Source organism: Aedes albopictus, mitochondrion, assembly GCF_035046485.1.
Source record: "Aedes albopictus mitochondrion, complete genome".
NCBI lineage: Eukaryota > Metazoa > Arthropoda > Insecta > Diptera > Culicidae > Aedes > Aedes albopictus.
The window spans coordinates 1-16,665 of NC_006817.1; the positions used below are offsets into that span (position 1 = coordinate 1).

Sequence of the window (16,665 nt, forward strand, 5' to 3'; positions counted from 1 at the left end):
AATGAATTGCCTGATAAAAAGGATTACCTTGATAGGGTAAATTATAAAGATTTAATACTTTATTCATTATTTATATTTAATAGAATTAAACTATTTCTAAAAGTTTCAAAAACTTTTGTGCATCATACACTAAAATATAAAAAAGATAAGCTAATTAAGCTATTGGGTTCATACCCCACTTATAAAGGTAATAATCCTTTTCTTTTTAATTAAAAAAATTTCCAATAACATTTTTTTTATTATATTAATTTCTGGGTCTTTAATTACTATTTCAGCTAACTCTTGATTAGGGGCATGAATAGGATTAGAAATTAATTTACTTTCATTTATTCCCTTAATAAATGAAAGTAAAAAAAATCTAATAACTTCAGAAAGTAGATTAAAATATTTTTTAGTTCAAGCCTTTGCTTCTTCAATTTTATTATTTGCTATTATTTTAATAATAATATTTTTTAATAGAAATTGAATAATAAATAATAATTTTAATAATTTATTAGTTTTATCAACATTATTATTAAAAAGAGGAGCAGCCCCCTTTCATTTTTGATTTCCTGGAGTAATAGAAGGATTATCTTGAATTAATGGATTAATCCTTATAACTTGACAAAAAATTGCCCCATTAATATTAATTTCTTATAATTTAAATTATAATTTTTTTCTATTTACTATTTTATTTTCTATAATTATTGGGGCATTTGGGGGATTAAATCAAACCTCCTTACGTAAATTAATAGCTTTTTCTTCTATTAATCATTTAGGATGAATGCTTTTAGCTATAATAAATAATGAATTATTATGAATAACATATTTTATTTTATATTCAATTTTATCAATTTCAATTATTTTAATATTTAATAATTTTAAATTATTTCATTTTAATCAAATTTTTAATTTATCTATAATAAATCCTTATATAAAATTTTTTATATTTTTAAATTTATTATCATTAGGAGGATTACCTCCTTTTTTAGGATTTTTACCTAAATGATTGGTCATTCAAAATTTAGTAGAAATAAATCAAATATTTATTTTATTTATTGCTGTTTGTTTAACATTAGTAACTCTTTATTATTATTTACGAATATCTTATAGTATTTATATATTAAATTATAATAAAAATTCTTGATTATTAATTAATCAACATAATAATAATAATTTAACATTAATTTTAACTATAAATTTTATTTCTATTATAGGATTATTAATAATTTCATTAATTTTTATAATTTTATAATAAGAATTTAAGTTAAATAAACTAATAGCCTTCAAAGCTGAAAATATTTGTATTAATCTTTTAATTCTTAAACTTTAATAATTAAAAAATTATTCCTTTAGAATTGCAGTCTAATATCATTATTGAATATAAAGTTTGATTAAAAAGAATATTTCTTATACATAAATTTACAATTTATTGCCTAAACTTCCAGCCATTTAATCGCGACAATGGTTATTTTCAACAAATCATAAAGATATTGGAACATTATACTTTATTTTCGGTATTTGACCTGGAATAGTCGGAACTTCACTAAGAGTTTTAATTCGTATTGAACTTAGACATCCTGGTATATTTATTGGAAATCATCAAATTTATAATGTAATTGTTACTGCTCATGCTTTTATTATAATTTTTTTTATAGTAATACCTATCATAATTGGAGGATTTGGAAACTGACTAGTCCCCTTAATACTAGGAGCCCCTGATATAACTTTTCCTCGAATAAATAATATAAGTTTTTGAATATTACCCCCCTCTTTAACACTGCTGCTTTCTAGTTCTATAGTAGAAAACGGAGCTGGAACAGGGTGAACGGTTTATCCTCCTCTTTCTTCTGGAACAGCTCATGCTGGGGCTTCAGTTGATTTAGCAATTTTTTCTTTACATTTAGCGGGAATCTCATCTATTTTAGGAGCAGTAAATTTTATTACAACTGTAATTAATATACGATCAGCTGGTATTACTCTTGACCGACTACCTTTATTTGTGTGATCAGTAGTAATTACAGCTATTTTATTACTTCTTTCTCTACCCGTATTAGCCGGAGCTATTACTATATTATTAACAGACCGAAATTTAAATACATCTTTTTTTGATCCAATTGGAGGGGGAGACCCTATTTTATATCAACATTTATTTTGATTTTTTGGTCATCCAGAAGTTTATATTTTAATTCTGCCAGGATTTGGAATAATTTCTCATATTATTACACAAGAAAGAGGAAAAAAGGAAACTTTTGGTACTTTAGGAATAATTTATGCTATATTAACAATTGGCTTATTAGGATTTATTGTATGAGCTCATCATATATTCACAGTTGGTATAGATGTTGATACTCGAGCTTATTTTACGTCTGCAACTATAATTATTGCGGTACCTACAGGAATTAAAATTTTTAGTTGATTAGCTACTCTTCATGGAACACAATTAACATATAGCCCTGCACTTTTATGATCTTTAGGATTTGTTTTTTTATTTACAGTTGGGGGATTAACCGGAGTAATTTTAGCTAATTCATCAATTGATATTGTACTTCACGATACATATTATGTAGTAGCCCATTTTCATTATGTATTATCTATAGGAGCAGTATTTGCTATTATAGCAGGATTTATTCATTGATATCCATTATTAACAGGAATAATTATAAATCCTTCATGATTAAAAGCTCAATTTACAATAATATTTATCGGAGTTAATTTAACTTTTTTTCCTCAACATTTTTTAGGATTAGCCGGAATACCTCGACGTTACTCTGATTTTCCAGATAGTTATTTAACTTGAAATATTATTTCTTCTTTAGGAAGAATAATTTCTTTATTTGCTATTATTTTCTTTTTATTTATTATTTGAGAAAGAATAATTACACAACGAACTCCTTCTTTCCCCATACAATTATCTTCATCTATTGAATGATATCATACTTTACCTCCTGCAGAACATACCTATTCAGAATTACCTCTTCTTTCTTCTAATTTCTAATATGGCGAGTTAGTGCAATGAATTTAAGCTTCATATATAAAGATTATTATCTTTTATTAGAAATTAAATGGCAACATGAATAAATCTAGGACTTCAAAATAGTACTTCTCCTTTAATAGAACAATTAAATTTTTTTCATGATCATACTTTATTAATTTTAATTATAATTACTATTATAATTGCATATATTATATTTATATTATTTTTTAATAAATTTACAAATCAATATTTACTTCACGGACAAACAATTGAAATTATTTGAACTATTCTTCCTGCAATTATTTTAATATTTATTGCCTTTCCTTCTTTACGACTTTTATACTTAATAGATGAAATTAATTCTCCTTTAATTACTTTAAAAGTTATTGGCCATCAATGATATTGAAGTTATGAATATTCTAATTTTTTAAATTTAGAATTTGATTCTTACATAATTCCAACTAATGAATTAGATATTAATGGATTTCGTTTATTAGATGTTGATAATCGAGTTATTCTTCCAATAAATAATCAAATTCGAATTTTAGTAACTGCTACTGATGTAATTCATTCTTGAACAGTTCCCTCTATAGGAATAAAAATTGATGCTACTCCCGGACGTTTAAATCAAACTAATTTTTTAATAAATCAACCTGGATTATTTTATGGACAATGCTCAGAAATTTGTGGAGCAAATCATAGTTTCATACCAATTGTTATTGAGAGAATCCCAATAAATTATTTTATTAAATGAATTTCTTCTCAAATAAATTCATTAGATGACTGAAAGCAAGTAATGAACTCTTAATTCATAATATAGTAACACGATTATTACTTCTAATGAAATTTAATTTTTTAAAAAATTAGTTTAATCAAAAACCTTAGTATGTCAAACTAAAAAAATTAGATCATCTAATATTTTTTAATTCCTCAAATAGCTCCAATTAGTTGATTAACTTTATTTTTTATTTTTTCAATTACATTAGTAATTTTTAATATAAAAAATTACTTTTGTTTTTTTTATAATTCAAATGAATCTTGCCAAAATTTAAATATTAAACAATATAAATTAAATTGAAAATGATAACAAACTTATTTTCTGTATTTGACCCTTCAACTACTATTTTCAATATATCATTAAATTGATTTAGAACTTTTATTGGTCTTTTAATTATCCCATCAACATTTTGATTAATACCTAATCGATTCCAAATTATTTGAAATAATATTTTATTAACTCTTCATAAAGAATTTAAAACTCTTTTAGGGCCAAATGGACATAATGGAAGAACTTTAATATTTGTGTCTTTATTTTCTTTAATTATATTTAATAATTTTTTAGGACTATTTCCATACATTTTTACTAGTACTAGTCATTTAACATTAACTCTAACATTAGCTTTTCCTTTATGATTAAGTTTTATACTTTATGGTTGAATTTGCCATACTCAACATATATTTGCCCACTTAGTTCCTCAAGGCACCCCTCCTATACTAATACCTTTTATAGTTTGTATTAAAACAATTAGAAATGTAATTCGTCCTGGAACTTTAGCTGTACGGCTTACAGCTAATATAATTGCAGGACATCTTTTAATAACTCTTTTAGGAAATACCGGCCCTATATCAACATCTTATATTATTTTATCTATAATTTTAATTACTCAAATTGCTTTATTAGTACTTGAATCAGCTGTAGCTATTATTCAATCTTATGTATTTGCTGTTTTAAGAACTCTTTATTCAAGTGAAGTAAATTAATTTATGTCAACACATGCAAATCACCCTTTTCATTTAGTAGATTATAGTCCCTGACCATTAACAGGAGCTATTGGAGCTATAACAACAGTTACTGGACTTGTTCAATGATTTCATCAATATAATAACTCTTTATTTCTATTAGGAAATATTATTACTATACTTACAATATATCAATGATGACGAGATATTTCTCGAGAAGGAACATTTCAAGGTCTTCATACTATCCCTGTAACATTAGGATTACGATGGGGAATAATTTTATTCATTATTTCAGAAGTATTTTTTTTTATTTCGTTTTTTTGAGCTTTTTTTCATAGTAGTTTATCCCCAACTATTGAATTAGGAATAATTTGACCTCCTATTGGAATTATTCCTTTTAATCCCTTCCAAATTCCTTTACTTAATACAGCTATTCTCTTAGCATCAGGAGTTACTGTTACATGGGCTCATCATACTTTAATAGAAAGTAATCATTCTCAAACTACTCAAGGATTATTTTTTACAATTATATTAGGAATTTATTTTTCAATTTTACAAGCTTATGAATATATTGAAGCACCTTTTACAATTGCAGATTCTGTTTATGGATCAACATTTTATATTGCTACAGGATTTCATGGACTTCATGTATTAATTGGAACAACATTTTTATTAATTTGTTTATTACGACATTTAAATTATCATTTTTCTAAAAATCATCATTTTGGTTTTGAAGCAGCAGCTTGATATTGACATTTTGTTGATGAAGTTTGATTATTTTTATATATTCCAATTTATTGATGAGGTAATTAATTTATATAGATATAATTGTATATGTGACTTCCAATCACAAGGACTAAATAATTTTAGTATAAATAATTATAATATTAATATTTATAACAATAATTATTTTTATTATTACTATTATTGTAATAATACTCGCAACAATTCTATCAAAAAAAACTATTATAGATCGAGAAAAATCTTCCCCCTTTGAATGTGGATTTGATCCAATAAATTACTCTCGTTTACCTTTTTCATTACGATTTTTTTTAATTGCTATTATTTTTTTAATTTTTGATGTAGAAATTGCTTTAATTTTACCAATAATTTTAATTATTAAATCATCAAATTTAATTAATTGATCAATTACTAGTCTATTTTTTATTTTTATTTTATTAATTGGATTATATCATGAATGAAATCAAGGAGCATTAGAATGAAATAATTAAATATGAAGCGATTTATTGCAATTAGTTTCGACCTAATCTTAGGTGAAATTCACCCATATTTTAGGGTAATAGTTAATTATAACATTTAATTTGCACTTAAAAAGTATTGAATTTAATTCAATTTACCTTAATTAATTGAAACCAAAAAGAGGTATATCACTGTTAATGATATAATTGAATATTATTATTCCAATTAAGAAATATAAATGGAATTAAACCATTAAAGAAAAAAGTTAGCAGCTTTTTCTTGATCAACATATTTCTTCCCCTAAATATTAATATTTATATAGTTTAAATAAAACATTACATTTTCACTGTAAAAATAAAAATTTATTTTTTATAAATATTTAAAAATTAAAATAATTTCCCCAACATCTTCAATGTTATGCTCTAATTATAAGCTATTTAAATTTATTAATTAATTTAAAAATATTATTATTACTACTAAAATAATTACTAATAATATATATCTTAATAAATAAATTTTTAAATTATTATTTTGAAACTCTTGCACATATAATGAATAATTTTTTAATTGATTATACAATATTTGACCCCCAAAATATTCTCTTCACCCTTGATCAAAAATTTTATAAGAATATAGTCCTAACCTTAATGGTCAACTTGCTACTCCCACAGTTGAAATTATAGGTATAAAGTAAATACAACCAAAAAAAAAACTAAAATTATAATAAACTAAAGACTTATTAATAAAAAAAAAATTACCATGTCTAATTAAATACCCAATAAAGCCTCCTAATATACAAACTATTAATGTTAATAATTTTAAATGATAAGGTAAACAAATTATTGCAGGATTAAAAAATATTAATCAACTTAACATTCTGCCTCCAATAATGGCTATAACTGTTAAAAAAGAAATTCTAAAAGATATAGTTCACCCTGCATCATTTAAAAAATGTAAAGTGCGTCTATTAAAATCACCAGTTATTGAATAATAAACTAAGCGAAATGAATAACATACAGTTAACCCTGTAGAAAAAAAAAAAAGAAAAAAAGAAAAAACATTTACATAAGAAAACATTACTATTTCTAAAATTAAATCCTTCGAATAAAACCCTGCTAAAAAAGGTACCCCACATAAAGCTAAATTAGCAATATTAAAACAACTACATGTTAAAGGTATTCTTATATTTAAACCCCCTATTAATCGAATATCTTGAGCATTTTTTATATTATGAATAATAGACCCTGCACATATAAATAATAAGGATTTAAATAATGCATGTGTTAAAAAATGAAAAAAAGCTAATTTATAAAATCCTATAGATAAAATACTTATTATTAACCCTAATTGACTTAAAGTAGATAAAGCAATAATTTTTTTTAAATCAAATTCAAAATTAGCCCCTAATCCAGCTATAAATATTGTTAATCCAGAAACTAATAATAAAAATTGTCCTTTCCAAGAATTATTTAAAAAGACATTAAACCGAATTAATAAAATAACCCCTGCAGTTACTAAAGTAGAAGAATGAACTAAAGCAGAAACAGGAGTAGGAGCAGCTATAGCTGCAGGTAATCAAGAAGAAAAAGGAATTTGAGCTCTTTTAGTCATAGCAGCTAATATAACTAATCCTCCAATAATTATTATTTCAAAATTATTTTTTATTATATCTAAATAAAAAATATAATTTCAACTTCCATAATTTAATATTCAAGCAATAGCTAACAATAGAGCTACATCACCAATTCGATTAGAAAGAGCAGTCAACATACATGCATTATAAGACTTAATATTTTGAAAATAAATAACTAAACAGTAAGAAACTAATCCTAATCCATCTCAACCTAATAAAATTCTAATTAAATTAGGACTAATAATTAATATTATTATTGATATTACAAATATTAATACTAATAAAATAAATCGATTAATATTAAAATCTTCAGCTATATATTGATTACTATAAAAAATTACTAAAGAAGAAATCAATAAAACAAAAGATATAAATATTAATCTTATTCAATCAAATAAAAAAGTTATTACAATAGATATTGAATGTAAAGAAACAACTTCTCATTCAATAAAATATACTAAATTTATTAACAAAAATTTTAATCTCAAAATAAATAAAATGAATCTTATAGAAATTAAAATATAAAATCGTATTTTACAATAATTAACTAGCATATTCACGATCTAAAATGAAATTCTCATATCATTGACACCACAAATCAATATTTTATTTTAAACTATTTAAATTATTAAATTCATAATATACAAAGGCTTCTTTTTATAATTAATAAATTTAATGGTAGTCAATGTAATATTAATAATAAAAATTCTCGACTTCTTCCTGAAGAAAAAAAGTATATTCCTGAATAAATTTTCCCATGTTGTCTATATGCAAATAAAAATAATGTATAAGCTGCTCTAAAAAAAGATAATAAAGATAGACTAATTATTGTTAATCAAGATCAACTAATAATTCTATTTAATAAAGAAATTTCTCCTAATAAATTTAAAGTCGGAGGAGCAGCTATATTTCCAGAACATAATAAAAATCATCATAATGATAAACTTGGTATAAAATTTAATATCCCTTTATTAATTAATAAACTTCGTCTGCTCATTCGTTCATAAGCAATATTAGCTAAACAAAATAACCCTGAAGAACATAATCCATGAGCAATTATTAAAGTATAAGAACCATTTAATCCTCAATAAGTTATCGTTATTAATCCTCTTAATACAATTCCTATATGAGCTACAGAAGAATAAGCAATTAAAGATTTTAAATCTATTTGTCATAAACAAATTAAACTTACTAAAACTCCTCCAACTAATCTAATTCTAACTCAAATAAAATTAAATTTTGTCCCCAAAATTTGTATAATTGAAAATACCCGTAATAAACCATATCCTCCCAATTTTAATAAAACTCCAGCTAAAATTATAGAACCTGAAACAGGTGCCTCAACATGAGCTTTAGGTAATCATAAATGAACTAAAAATATTGGTATTTTTACTAAAAAAGCAACCACCATACACAAATATAATAAATCCCAATTAAATAATATAAATTTTAATAACCTATAATATAATAAAATATATTCTATAAGTATCATATAAAAAATCCCAATTAATAAGGGTAAGGAAGCTAATAAGGTATAAAATAATAAATAAACCCCTGCTTGTAATCGCTCTAGGTTATAACCTCATCCTAAAATTAAAAATAATGTAGGAATTAAACTTCTTTCAAAAAATAAATAAAACATAAATATACTTATAGAACTAAAAGTAAAAATTAATATTAATAATAAAAAAATAATTATAAATAAAAATAAATTAATATAATTATTATAACGAATTACTCCTTCTATAGCTATTAAAATTAAACCACAAATTCAAAATCTTAATAAAATTAAACCGTAAGAAATTATATCTAAACCAAAATAATAAGAAATATTACAAAAATAATATAATGATCTAATTTTAATTATAAATAAACTTGTTGCTAAAAAAATTAAATTCTGAACCATTCAATAAATATTTTTTTTAAAAAGTAAAAAAAATATAAATATAAGTATAAAAATAAATTTTAACATTGTAAAATAGAAAAACTTTGAAAATAATCATTACCATGAGTCCGAATTATTGATACTAAAATAGACAACCCTAATACCCCTTCACATACACAAAAAGTTAAAAAAAATATACTAAAATAACTCTCATAATTTATAAAATTTAAATATAAAAATAATAATATAAATAATATTAATACTATAAATTCTAATCTTAATAATGTACAGAGAAGATGTTTTCGTCTAGAAATAAAAACAATACACCCAAAAATAAATATAATAATTATTAAATAATATATATATAAATTTATCATTAGTTTTAATAGTTTAACAAAACATCAGTCTTGTAAACTGGAAATAAAAATTATTTTTTTAAAACTTCAAGAAAAAAGATTCTTCCTTTTCATTAACTCCCAAAGTTAATATTTTATTATAAACTATTTCTTGATTATTATAATATTAATTATATTAATTGTTTTTATTATTAGTTTTATTTTTATACAAATAAAACATCTGCTTGCTATAGGTCTAATATTATTAATTCAAACATTTTTTACCTGTTTATTAACAGGAATACTTATAAAAACTTTTTGATTTTCATATGTGCTATTTTTATTTTTTAATAGGGGAATATTAGTTTTATTCATTTATGTAACTTCTCTTTCATCTAATGAATTACTTACATTATCACTAAAAATTAGCATTTATTATGCTTTTCATAATTTAATATTCTTAAAATTTTATTTATTTTTTGATAAATTAATCATTGAACCTTTCATTAATAATAATGAAATAATTAAATTATCTCTAATAAATAATTTTTTAACAGAAGACACGATTTCATTAAATAAAATATATAATTTTCCAACTAATTTAATTACTTTATTATTGATTAATTATTTATTTTTAACTTTATTAGTAACAGTAAAAATTACAAAAAAAAATTATGGCCCATTACGACCAATAAATTAATGACTAAATCATTACGAAAAACTCACCCTTTATTAAAAATAGCTAACAATGCTTTAGTGGATTTACCTGCTCCTTCTAATATTTCAGCCTGATGAAATTTTGGATCATTATTGGGATTATGTTTAATTATTCAAATTTTAACAGGATTATTTTTAGCAATACATTATACAGCAGATATTGAAACTGCTTTTAATAGAGTAAATCATATTTATCGAGATGTAAATAATGGTTGATTTTTACGAATTTGCCATGCTAATGGAGCTTCTTTTTTTTTTGCTTGTTTATTTATTCACGTAGGTCGAGGAATTTATTATAACTCTTATTTATTTGTTCCAACATGAATAATTGGAGTAATTATCCTATTTATAGTAATAGCAACAGGATTTTTAGGATATGTTTTACCTTGAGGACAAATATCATTCTGAGGGGCTACTGTAATTACTAATCTTTTATCAGCTATTCCATATTATGGACCAGATTTAGTACAATGAATTTGAGGAGGATTTGCTGTTGATAATGCAACTTTAACCCGAATTTTTTACTTTCATTTTATTTTACCTTTTATTGTATTAGCATTAACTATAATTCATTTATTATTTTTACATCAAACTGGATCTAATAATCCATTAGGATTAAATTCTAATGTTGATAAAATTCCTTTTCATCCTTATTTTATTTATAAGGATATTATTGGATTTATTATTTTTATATGAATTTTAATAGGATTTATTTGAAAATTTAATTATTTATTAATAGATCCAGAAAATTTCATTCCTGCTAATCCCCTAGTTACTCCTGTTCATATTCAACCTGAATGATATTTTTTATTTGCATATGCAATTTTACGATCAATTCCTAATAAATTAGGGGGAGTAATTGCATTAGTTTTATCAATTGCAATTTTAATAATTTTTCCATTTACTCATATTAGTAAATTCCGAGGGTTCCAATTTTATCCATTAAATCAAATTTTATTTTGAAATATAGTAATTATTGCTTCTCTTCTAACATGAATTGGAGCTCGACCTGTAGAAGATCCTTATGTATTAACAGGACAAATTTTAACAGTTTTATACTTTTCTTATTTTATTATTAATCCAATGTTATCTAAATATTGAGATAAATTATTAAATTAAATTAATAAGCTTTTATAGCATATGTCTTGAAAACATAAGAAAGAAGTAAACCTTCTATTAATTTATTTAATACTAAAAATTATTCATTAAAATAATAGAGACAAGATAAAAATTTTTAAACCAATAAAAAAAAATAAATAATTTAAAGATATAGGTAAAAATCTCTTTCAAGCTAAATATATTAATTTATCATAACGAAACCGAGGCAAAGTCCCCCGTACTCAAATAAATAAAAAAGAAATTGTAGTTAATTTTAAAAAAAATATAATTCTATAAATATCTCTACCTAAAAAAATTACTCTAAATAATATTCTTATAAATAAAATTCTTGAATATTCTGCTAAAAAAATTAAAGCAAATCCTCCTCTTCTATATTCTACATTAAATCCAGAAACTAATTCAGATTCTCCTTCAGCAAAATCAAAAGGAGTTCGATTAGTCTCAGCTAAACATGAAGCAAATCAAACTAATCTTAAAGGAAAACAAAAAATAATAAATCATATAAATTTTTGATATAAATAAAAATTTAAAAAATTATAATTCCCGATTAAAAAAATAAATCTTAATAAAATAAATGCTAAACTTACTTCATAAGAAATAGTTTGAGCTACTGCTCGTAAACCCCCTAATAAGGCATAATTTGAATTTGAAGATCATCCAGCAACTATTACAGTATAAACTCCTAAACTTGTAATACATAAAAAAAATAAAACCCCTAAATTAAAAGAATATAATTTAATTAAATAAGGTATTCTCATTCAAATTAATAATGATAAAAATAAAGAAAAAATAGGAGAAAAATAATAAAAAATATAATTTGATAATAAAGGATAAGTTTGTTCCTTAGTAAATAAATTCACAGCATCACTAAAAGGTTGCAATAACCCTATAAAACCTACTTTATTAGGCCCCTTACGAATTTGAATATATCCTAAAACCTTACGTTTTAATAAAGTCAAAAAAGCTACTCCTACTATTACACAAACTACTAATAATAAACTTCCAATTAATGATAATAAATAATCTATAATTACTATTTATAATTAATTAAATTATATAAATAAATTCTAAATTTAGTGCTCTAATCTGCCAAAATAGTTTATTAAATATTAATATAATTCATAAATTTAAAATTTATATTTTTTATATTAGGTCCTTTCGTACTATAATATAATAATTTATTAAAGATAGAAACCAACCTGGCTTACGCCGGTTTGAACTCAGATCATGTAAGAATTCAAAGGTCGAACAGACCTAAACTTTAAACTTCTACACCTAAAAATAATTCTTAATCCAACATCGAGGTCGCAATCTTTTTTGTCGATAAGAACTCTAAAAAAAAATTACGCTGTTATCCCTAAGGTAACTTAATTTTTTAATCAATAAAATTGGATCAAATATACATATATTAATGTAAACAAATAATAAAAGTTAATTAAATTTTAATACCACCCCAGTAAAATTTTTTATAAAACTATAAATTTAATTATTCTTTTTAACTTATAATTAAAAAAAATAAAGATCTATAGGGTCTTCTCGTCTTTTAATTATATTTTAACTTTTTAATTAAAAAATAAAATTCTATAAAAATTTAAAAAAGACAGTATATATCTCATTCAACCATTCATACAAGCCTTCAATTAAAAGACTACTGATTATGCTACCTTCGCACAGTCAAAATACTGCGGCCCTTTAATATCTATCAGTGGGCAGGTTAGACTTTAAATTAAATACAAAAAGACATGTTTTTGATAAACAGGTGAATATATAATTTGCCGAATTCCTTATTTAAACCTCTCAATTTAAATAATTTATATAAATTAAATATACTAATTTACCATAATTTATAAATCATTAATATTAAAATTATATTTTTAATAAATAATTTAATTTTATAATAAATAATAAAAAATTTAAAATAAATTATAACAAATTTATTAATGATAACTATTTTTAAGCTTACATTTATTAAATACTTTTTTAAAATTTAAAAATTTATTTTAAAGCTAATCCCTTAAAATATTAATTTTATAAATTAAAAATATTAAATAAATAATACTGTTAATTTATAAATCTAGATTAAATTTATTTCTTAAAAAACTAGATATATTTTAAAACGATTAACATTTCATTTCTAATTATATATTAAAAATAATTATTCCACAATAACTTTTATATATAATTAAATCTTTAAAATTCGAGAAAAATTACTATAATAATTAATTAATTAATAAACCCTGATACACAAGGTACAATAAATTAAATTTTCTTTTAAAATAAAAATTGTTCAAATTATTTCAATCTTCTTTTACAATACAAATAAACTATTATTAAAATTATTATTTCTTTAAAAAATACTAAAACTATATTGAATTAAAATTATTTTTATTAAATATAATACTTAAATAAATAAAATTAATAAATAAAATTTATCAATTTAAATTGATTTGCACAAATTTCTTTTCAATGTAAATGAAATACTTTACTAATTAAGCTTTAAATTGTCTTTCTAGATACACCTTTCCAGGTACATCTACTTATGTTACAACTTTATCTTATTTTAAAAATAAGACCGATGGGCGATATGGATCAAGGTTTTAGAGCTAAAATCATATAAATAATCTCTTTTATATTACTATTAAATCCACCTTCAAATCTTTATTTCAAAAAATTATCCATTTAAATAAAATTATTGTAATCCATTTCTACTTAAATATAAACTGCACCTTGACCTGACATTTTATTAAATTAAATTTTTAGAAAATTTTTATCTTATAACATATTCTGATGACGGCGATATACAAATTAAACAAATTTAAGTAAGGTTCAATGTGAATTATCAATTACAGAACAGATTCCTCTAAATAGACTAAAACACCGCCAAATTTTTTAAATTTTAAGAATATAACTAATACTACTTTAGCATTTAAATATTTATTTTTAATAATAGGGTATCTATCCTAGTTTATTATAAAAAGTTTATAGCTTAAATTATTTTTAATAATAATAAATAAATAAATTTAAAAATTTCACCTAATAAATTTAAATTTATATTATAAATTTAATCATTTAACTAATACTAAAAATTTTTATTTGTATTATTTGTATAACCGCGGTAGCTGGCACAAATTTTACCAATACTATATATTATTACTAATACAAAATTTCTTTTTTAATTATAATATTAATTACTGCGAATAAATATTTATAAATTTAATTTTTTAAAAATTAATTTAATTCATACAAAAATTTACATGTAAAATAAAATGATAACAAAAATATTAACTAAAATAAAATAATAATTTTATAAATTAAAATAATAATTTAAAATTTTATAATTTATTAATAAATATTATTATATTTTATAAAAGATCACATACTATTAAATCAATTATAAATAATTTAATAATAATTATAATTAGTTCATTTCTTCCTAGAAGCATCAAACTTATTAAAATAACCCCTTAATTTATTTTAATATTTTAATACTTTAATAATTTATTTATATATAAATAAATATTTTATAATTTATTAATAAATATTATTATATTTGTAAAATATACACATACTATTAAATCAATTATAAATAATTTAATAATAATTATAATAGTTCATTTCTTCCTAGAAGCATCAAACTTATTAAAATAACCCCTTAATTTATTTTAATATTTTAATACTTTAATAATTTATTTATATATAAATAATTATTTTATAATTTATTAATAAATATTATTATATTTTGTAAAATATACACATACTATTAAATCAATTATAAATAATTTAATAATAATTATAATTAGTTCATTTCTTCCTAGAAGCATCAAACTTATTAAAATAACCCCTTAATTTATTTTAATATTTTAATACTTTAATAATTTATTTATGTATAATAATTATTTTATAATTTATTAATAAATATTATTATATTTTGTAAAATATACACATACTATTAAATCAAGTATAAATAATTGAATAATAATTATAATTAGTTCATTTCTTCCTAGAAGCATCAAACTTATTAAAATAACCCCTTAATTTATTTTAATATTTTAATACTTTAATAATTTATTTATATATAAATAATTATTTTATAATTTATTAATAAATATTATTATATTTGGTAAAATATACACATACTATTAAATCAATTATAAATAATTTAATAATAATTATAATTAGTTCATTTCTTCCTAGAAGCATCAAACTTATTAAATTAACCCCTTAATATATTGTAAAATTATAATACTTTAAAAATTTATATATAACTAATTATTTTTTTTTTATTTTTTTATATATATAAAATTTTAAAGGAAAAAAATCCACTTAATTAATTTATTTATATATATATAAATAATTTATATTTAATATATATATATATTTATATATATATATATATATATATAAATAATTTATATTTAATATATATATATATATATTTATATATATATAAATAATTTATATTTAATATATATATATATATATATAAATAATAATTATTAATAAATTATTTATTATAATATATTATATATATATATAATAAATTTATTATATATATATATATATTATATATTTAATTAATTATGGTCATAATTAATTAATAATTTATATAAATCCATTCTATATTATTATAAAATTATTATATATTAAGTTATTTTTTTTTTTTCTTCATTTAGGACCCATAGGCTTATAAATACTTCACTGTTATTTATGTTTAACCATAATTATGTTGGATTTTGATATATTATATATATTTAATATAAATATTTAATTGTTAATATAAATATATATATTATTAAATATATTATATTTATATAAATAATATATATTTATATATTTAATTATAATATAAATATTTATATTATATTTATATAAATATTTAATTATAATATAAATATTTATATTATATTTATATAAATATTTAATTATAATATAAATATTTATATTATATTTATATAAATATTTAATTATAATATAAATATTTATATTAAAATAATAATAAAATAAATAAAAAAATTGAGTGATTTTATTAAATTAGTTCCATTTTTTTGGTTTATACTTATAATAATAAAAAAAAAAAATT

General features: G+C 20.5%; 13 protein-coding genes and 24 non-coding genes across 37 annotated transcripts, besides 12 other annotated features; 22 read left to right on the plus strand and 15 right to left on the minus strand. All coding sequences in view use genetic code 5, as the record gives it.

Moving 5' to 3' along the window:
• Nucleotides 1–69, plus strand: KEG16_t01. Its single transcript has one exon. It is a non-coding gene; the product is annotated as a tRNA-Ile (tRNA).
• Nucleotide 70: 1 nt separating this feature from the next.
• KEG16_t02 lies at nucleotides 71–139 on the minus strand. The gene has a single exon. It is a non-coding gene; the product is annotated as a tRNA-Gln (tRNA).
• On the plus strand, nucleotides 140–208 carry KEG16_t03. The gene has a single exon. It is a non-coding gene; the product is annotated as a tRNA-Met (tRNA).
• On the plus strand, nucleotides 209–1,234 carry ND2 (NADH dehydrogenase subunit 2). The gene has a single exon. It carries the CDS (start codon nucleotides 209–211, stop codon nucleotides 1,232–1,234), a length of 1,026 nt encoding a protein of 341 aa, YP_194911.1.
• Nucleotides 1,235–1,304, plus strand: KEG16_t04. The gene has a single exon. It is a non-coding gene; the product is annotated as a tRNA-Trp (tRNA).
• Nucleotides 1,304–1,370, minus strand: KEG16_t05. The gene has a single exon. It is a non-coding gene; the product is annotated as a tRNA-Cys (tRNA).
• KEG16_t06 lies at nucleotides 1,371–1,437 on the minus strand. The gene has a single exon. It is a non-coding gene; the product is annotated as a tRNA-Tyr (tRNA).
• On the plus strand, nucleotides 1,436–2,972 carry COX1 (cytochrome c oxidase subunit I; the record flags this gene model as incomplete). Its single annotated transcript has 1 exon — nucleotides 1,436–2,972. A coding segment is annotated over one exon (1,537 nt), but the record flags the coding sequence as incomplete, so codon positions are not given.
• On the plus strand, nucleotides 2,973–3,039 carry KEG16_t07. The gene has a single exon. It is a non-coding gene; the product is annotated as a tRNA-Leu (tRNA).
• A 5-nt stretch (nucleotides 3,040–3,044) lies between these two features.
• COX2 (cytochrome c oxidase subunit II) lies at nucleotides 3,045–3,729 on the plus strand. Its single transcript has one exon. A coding segment is annotated over exon 1 (685 nt).
• KEG16_t08 lies at nucleotides 3,730–3,800 on the plus strand. The gene has a single exon. It is a non-coding gene; the product is annotated as a tRNA-Lys (tRNA).
• Nucleotides 3,801–3,812: 12 nt separating this feature from the next.
• Nucleotides 3,813–3,881, plus strand: KEG16_t09. The gene has a single exon. It is a non-coding gene; the product is annotated as a tRNA-Asp (tRNA).
• On the plus strand, nucleotides 3,882–4,043 carry ATP8 (ATP synthase F0 subunit 8). Its single transcript has one exon. The coding sequence runs from the start codon at nucleotides 3,882–3,884 to the stop codon at nucleotides 4,041–4,043; it is 162 nt and encodes a 53-aa protein (YP_194914.1).
• On the plus strand, nucleotides 4,037–4,717 carry ATP6 (ATP synthase F0 subunit 6). Its single transcript has one exon. It carries the CDS (start codon nucleotides 4,037–4,039, stop codon nucleotides 4,715–4,717), a length of 681 nt encoding a protein of 226 aa, YP_194915.1.
• Nucleotides 4,718–4,720: 3 nt separating this feature from the next.
• Nucleotides 4,721–5,509, plus strand: COX3 (cytochrome c oxidase subunit III). Its single transcript has one exon. It carries the CDS (start codon nucleotides 4,721–4,723, stop codon nucleotides 5,507–5,509), a length of 789 nt encoding a protein of 262 aa, YP_194916.1.
• Nucleotides 5,509–5,574, plus strand: KEG16_t10. Its single transcript has one exon. It is a non-coding gene; the product is annotated as a tRNA-Gly (tRNA).
• On the plus strand, nucleotides 5,575–5,928 carry ND3 (NADH dehydrogenase subunit 3). The gene has a single exon. It carries the CDS (start codon nucleotides 5,575–5,577, stop codon nucleotides 5,926–5,928), a length of 354 nt encoding a protein of 117 aa, YP_194917.1.
• KEG16_t11 lies at nucleotides 5,927–5,990 on the plus strand. Its single transcript has one exon. It is a non-coding gene; the product is annotated as a tRNA-Arg (tRNA).
• Nucleotides 5,991–6,058, plus strand: KEG16_t12. Its single transcript has one exon. It is a non-coding gene; the product is annotated as a tRNA-Ala (tRNA).
• A 1-nt stretch (nucleotide 6,059) lies between these two features.
• KEG16_t13 lies at nucleotides 6,060–6,126 on the plus strand. The gene has a single exon. It is a non-coding gene; the product is annotated as a tRNA-Asn (tRNA).
• Nucleotides 6,125–6,191, minus strand: KEG16_t14. Its single transcript has one exon. It is a non-coding gene; the product is annotated as a tRNA-Ser (tRNA).
• Nucleotides 6,192–6,208: 17 nt separating this feature from the next.
• KEG16_t15 lies at nucleotides 6,209–6,274 on the plus strand. The gene has a single exon. It is a non-coding gene; the product is annotated as a tRNA-Glu (tRNA).
• On the minus strand, nucleotides 6,273–6,339 carry KEG16_t16. Its single transcript has one exon. It is a non-coding gene; the product is annotated as a tRNA-Phe (tRNA).
• A 7-nt stretch (nucleotides 6,340–6,346) lies between these two features.
• ND5 (NADH dehydrogenase subunit 5) lies at nucleotides 6,347–8,089 on the minus strand. Its single transcript has one exon. It carries the CDS (start codon nucleotides 8,087–8,089, stop codon nucleotides 6,347–6,349), a length of 1,743 nt encoding a protein of 580 aa, YP_194918.1.
• KEG16_t17 lies at nucleotides 8,090–8,155 on the minus strand. The gene has a single exon. It is a non-coding gene; the product is annotated as a tRNA-His (tRNA).
• A 2-nt stretch (nucleotides 8,156–8,157) lies between these two features.
• On the minus strand, nucleotides 8,158–9,501 carry ND4 (NADH dehydrogenase subunit 4). The gene has a single exon. The coding sequence runs from the start codon at nucleotides 9,499–9,501 to the stop codon at nucleotides 8,158–8,160; it is 1,344 nt and encodes a 447-aa protein (YP_194919.1).
• ND4L (NADH dehydrogenase subunit 4L) lies at nucleotides 9,495–9,791 on the minus strand. Its single transcript has one exon. It carries the CDS (start codon nucleotides 9,789–9,791, stop codon nucleotides 9,495–9,497), a length of 297 nt encoding a protein of 98 aa, YP_194920.1.
• Nucleotides 9,792–9,793: 2 nt separating this feature from the next.
• KEG16_t18 lies at nucleotides 9,794–9,857 on the plus strand. Its single transcript has one exon. It is a non-coding gene; the product is annotated as a tRNA-Thr (tRNA).
• On the minus strand, nucleotides 9,858–9,924 carry KEG16_t19. The gene has a single exon. It is a non-coding gene; the product is annotated as a tRNA-Pro (tRNA).
• ND6 (NADH dehydrogenase subunit 6) lies at nucleotides 9,925–10,449 on the plus strand. Its single transcript has one exon. It carries the CDS (start codon nucleotides 9,925–9,927, stop codon nucleotides 10,447–10,449), a length of 525 nt encoding a protein of 174 aa, YP_194921.1.
• Nucleotides 10,449–11,585, plus strand: CYTB (cytochrome b). The gene has a single exon. The coding sequence runs from the start codon at nucleotides 10,449–10,451 to the stop codon at nucleotides 11,583–11,585; it is 1,137 nt and encodes a 378-aa protein (YP_194922.1).
• On the plus strand, nucleotides 11,585–11,649 carry KEG16_t20. The gene has a single exon. It is a non-coding gene; the product is annotated as a tRNA-Ser (tRNA).
• A 22-nt stretch (nucleotides 11,650–11,671) lies between these two features.
• ND1 (NADH dehydrogenase subunit 1) lies at nucleotides 11,672–12,616 on the minus strand. The gene has a single exon. It carries the CDS (start codon nucleotides 12,614–12,616, stop codon nucleotides 11,672–11,674), a length of 945 nt encoding a protein of 314 aa, YP_194923.1.
• Nucleotides 12,617–12,684, minus strand: KEG16_t21. The gene has a single exon. It is a non-coding gene; the product is annotated as a tRNA-Leu (tRNA).
• On the minus strand, nucleotides 12,685–14,017 carry KEG16_r02. Its single transcript has one exon. It is a non-coding gene; the product is annotated as a l-rRNA (ribosomal RNA).
• KEG16_t22 lies at nucleotides 14,018–14,089 on the minus strand. The gene has a single exon. It is a non-coding gene; the product is annotated as a tRNA-Val (tRNA).
• Nucleotides 14,090–14,893, minus strand: KEG16_r01. The gene has a single exon. It is a non-coding gene; the product is annotated as a s-rRNA (ribosomal RNA).
• Nucleotides 14,894–16,665: a sequence feature (A/T rich-region containing origin of replication).
• Nucleotides 14,916–15,104: a repeat region (repeat I-1).
• Nucleotides 15,105–15,292: a repeat region (repeat I-2).
• Nucleotides 15,293–15,481: a repeat region (repeat I-3).
• Nucleotides 15,482–15,671: a repeat region (repeat I-4).
• Nucleotides 15,672–15,857: a repeat region (repeat I-5).
• Nucleotides 15,934–16,023: a repeat region (repeat II-1).
• Nucleotides 16,024–16,133: a repeat region (repeat II-2).
• Nucleotides 16,408–16,445: a repeat region (repeat III-1).
• Nucleotides 16,446–16,487: a repeat region (repeat III-2).
• Nucleotides 16,488–16,529: a repeat region (repeat III-3).
• Nucleotides 16,530–16,571: a repeat region (repeat III-4).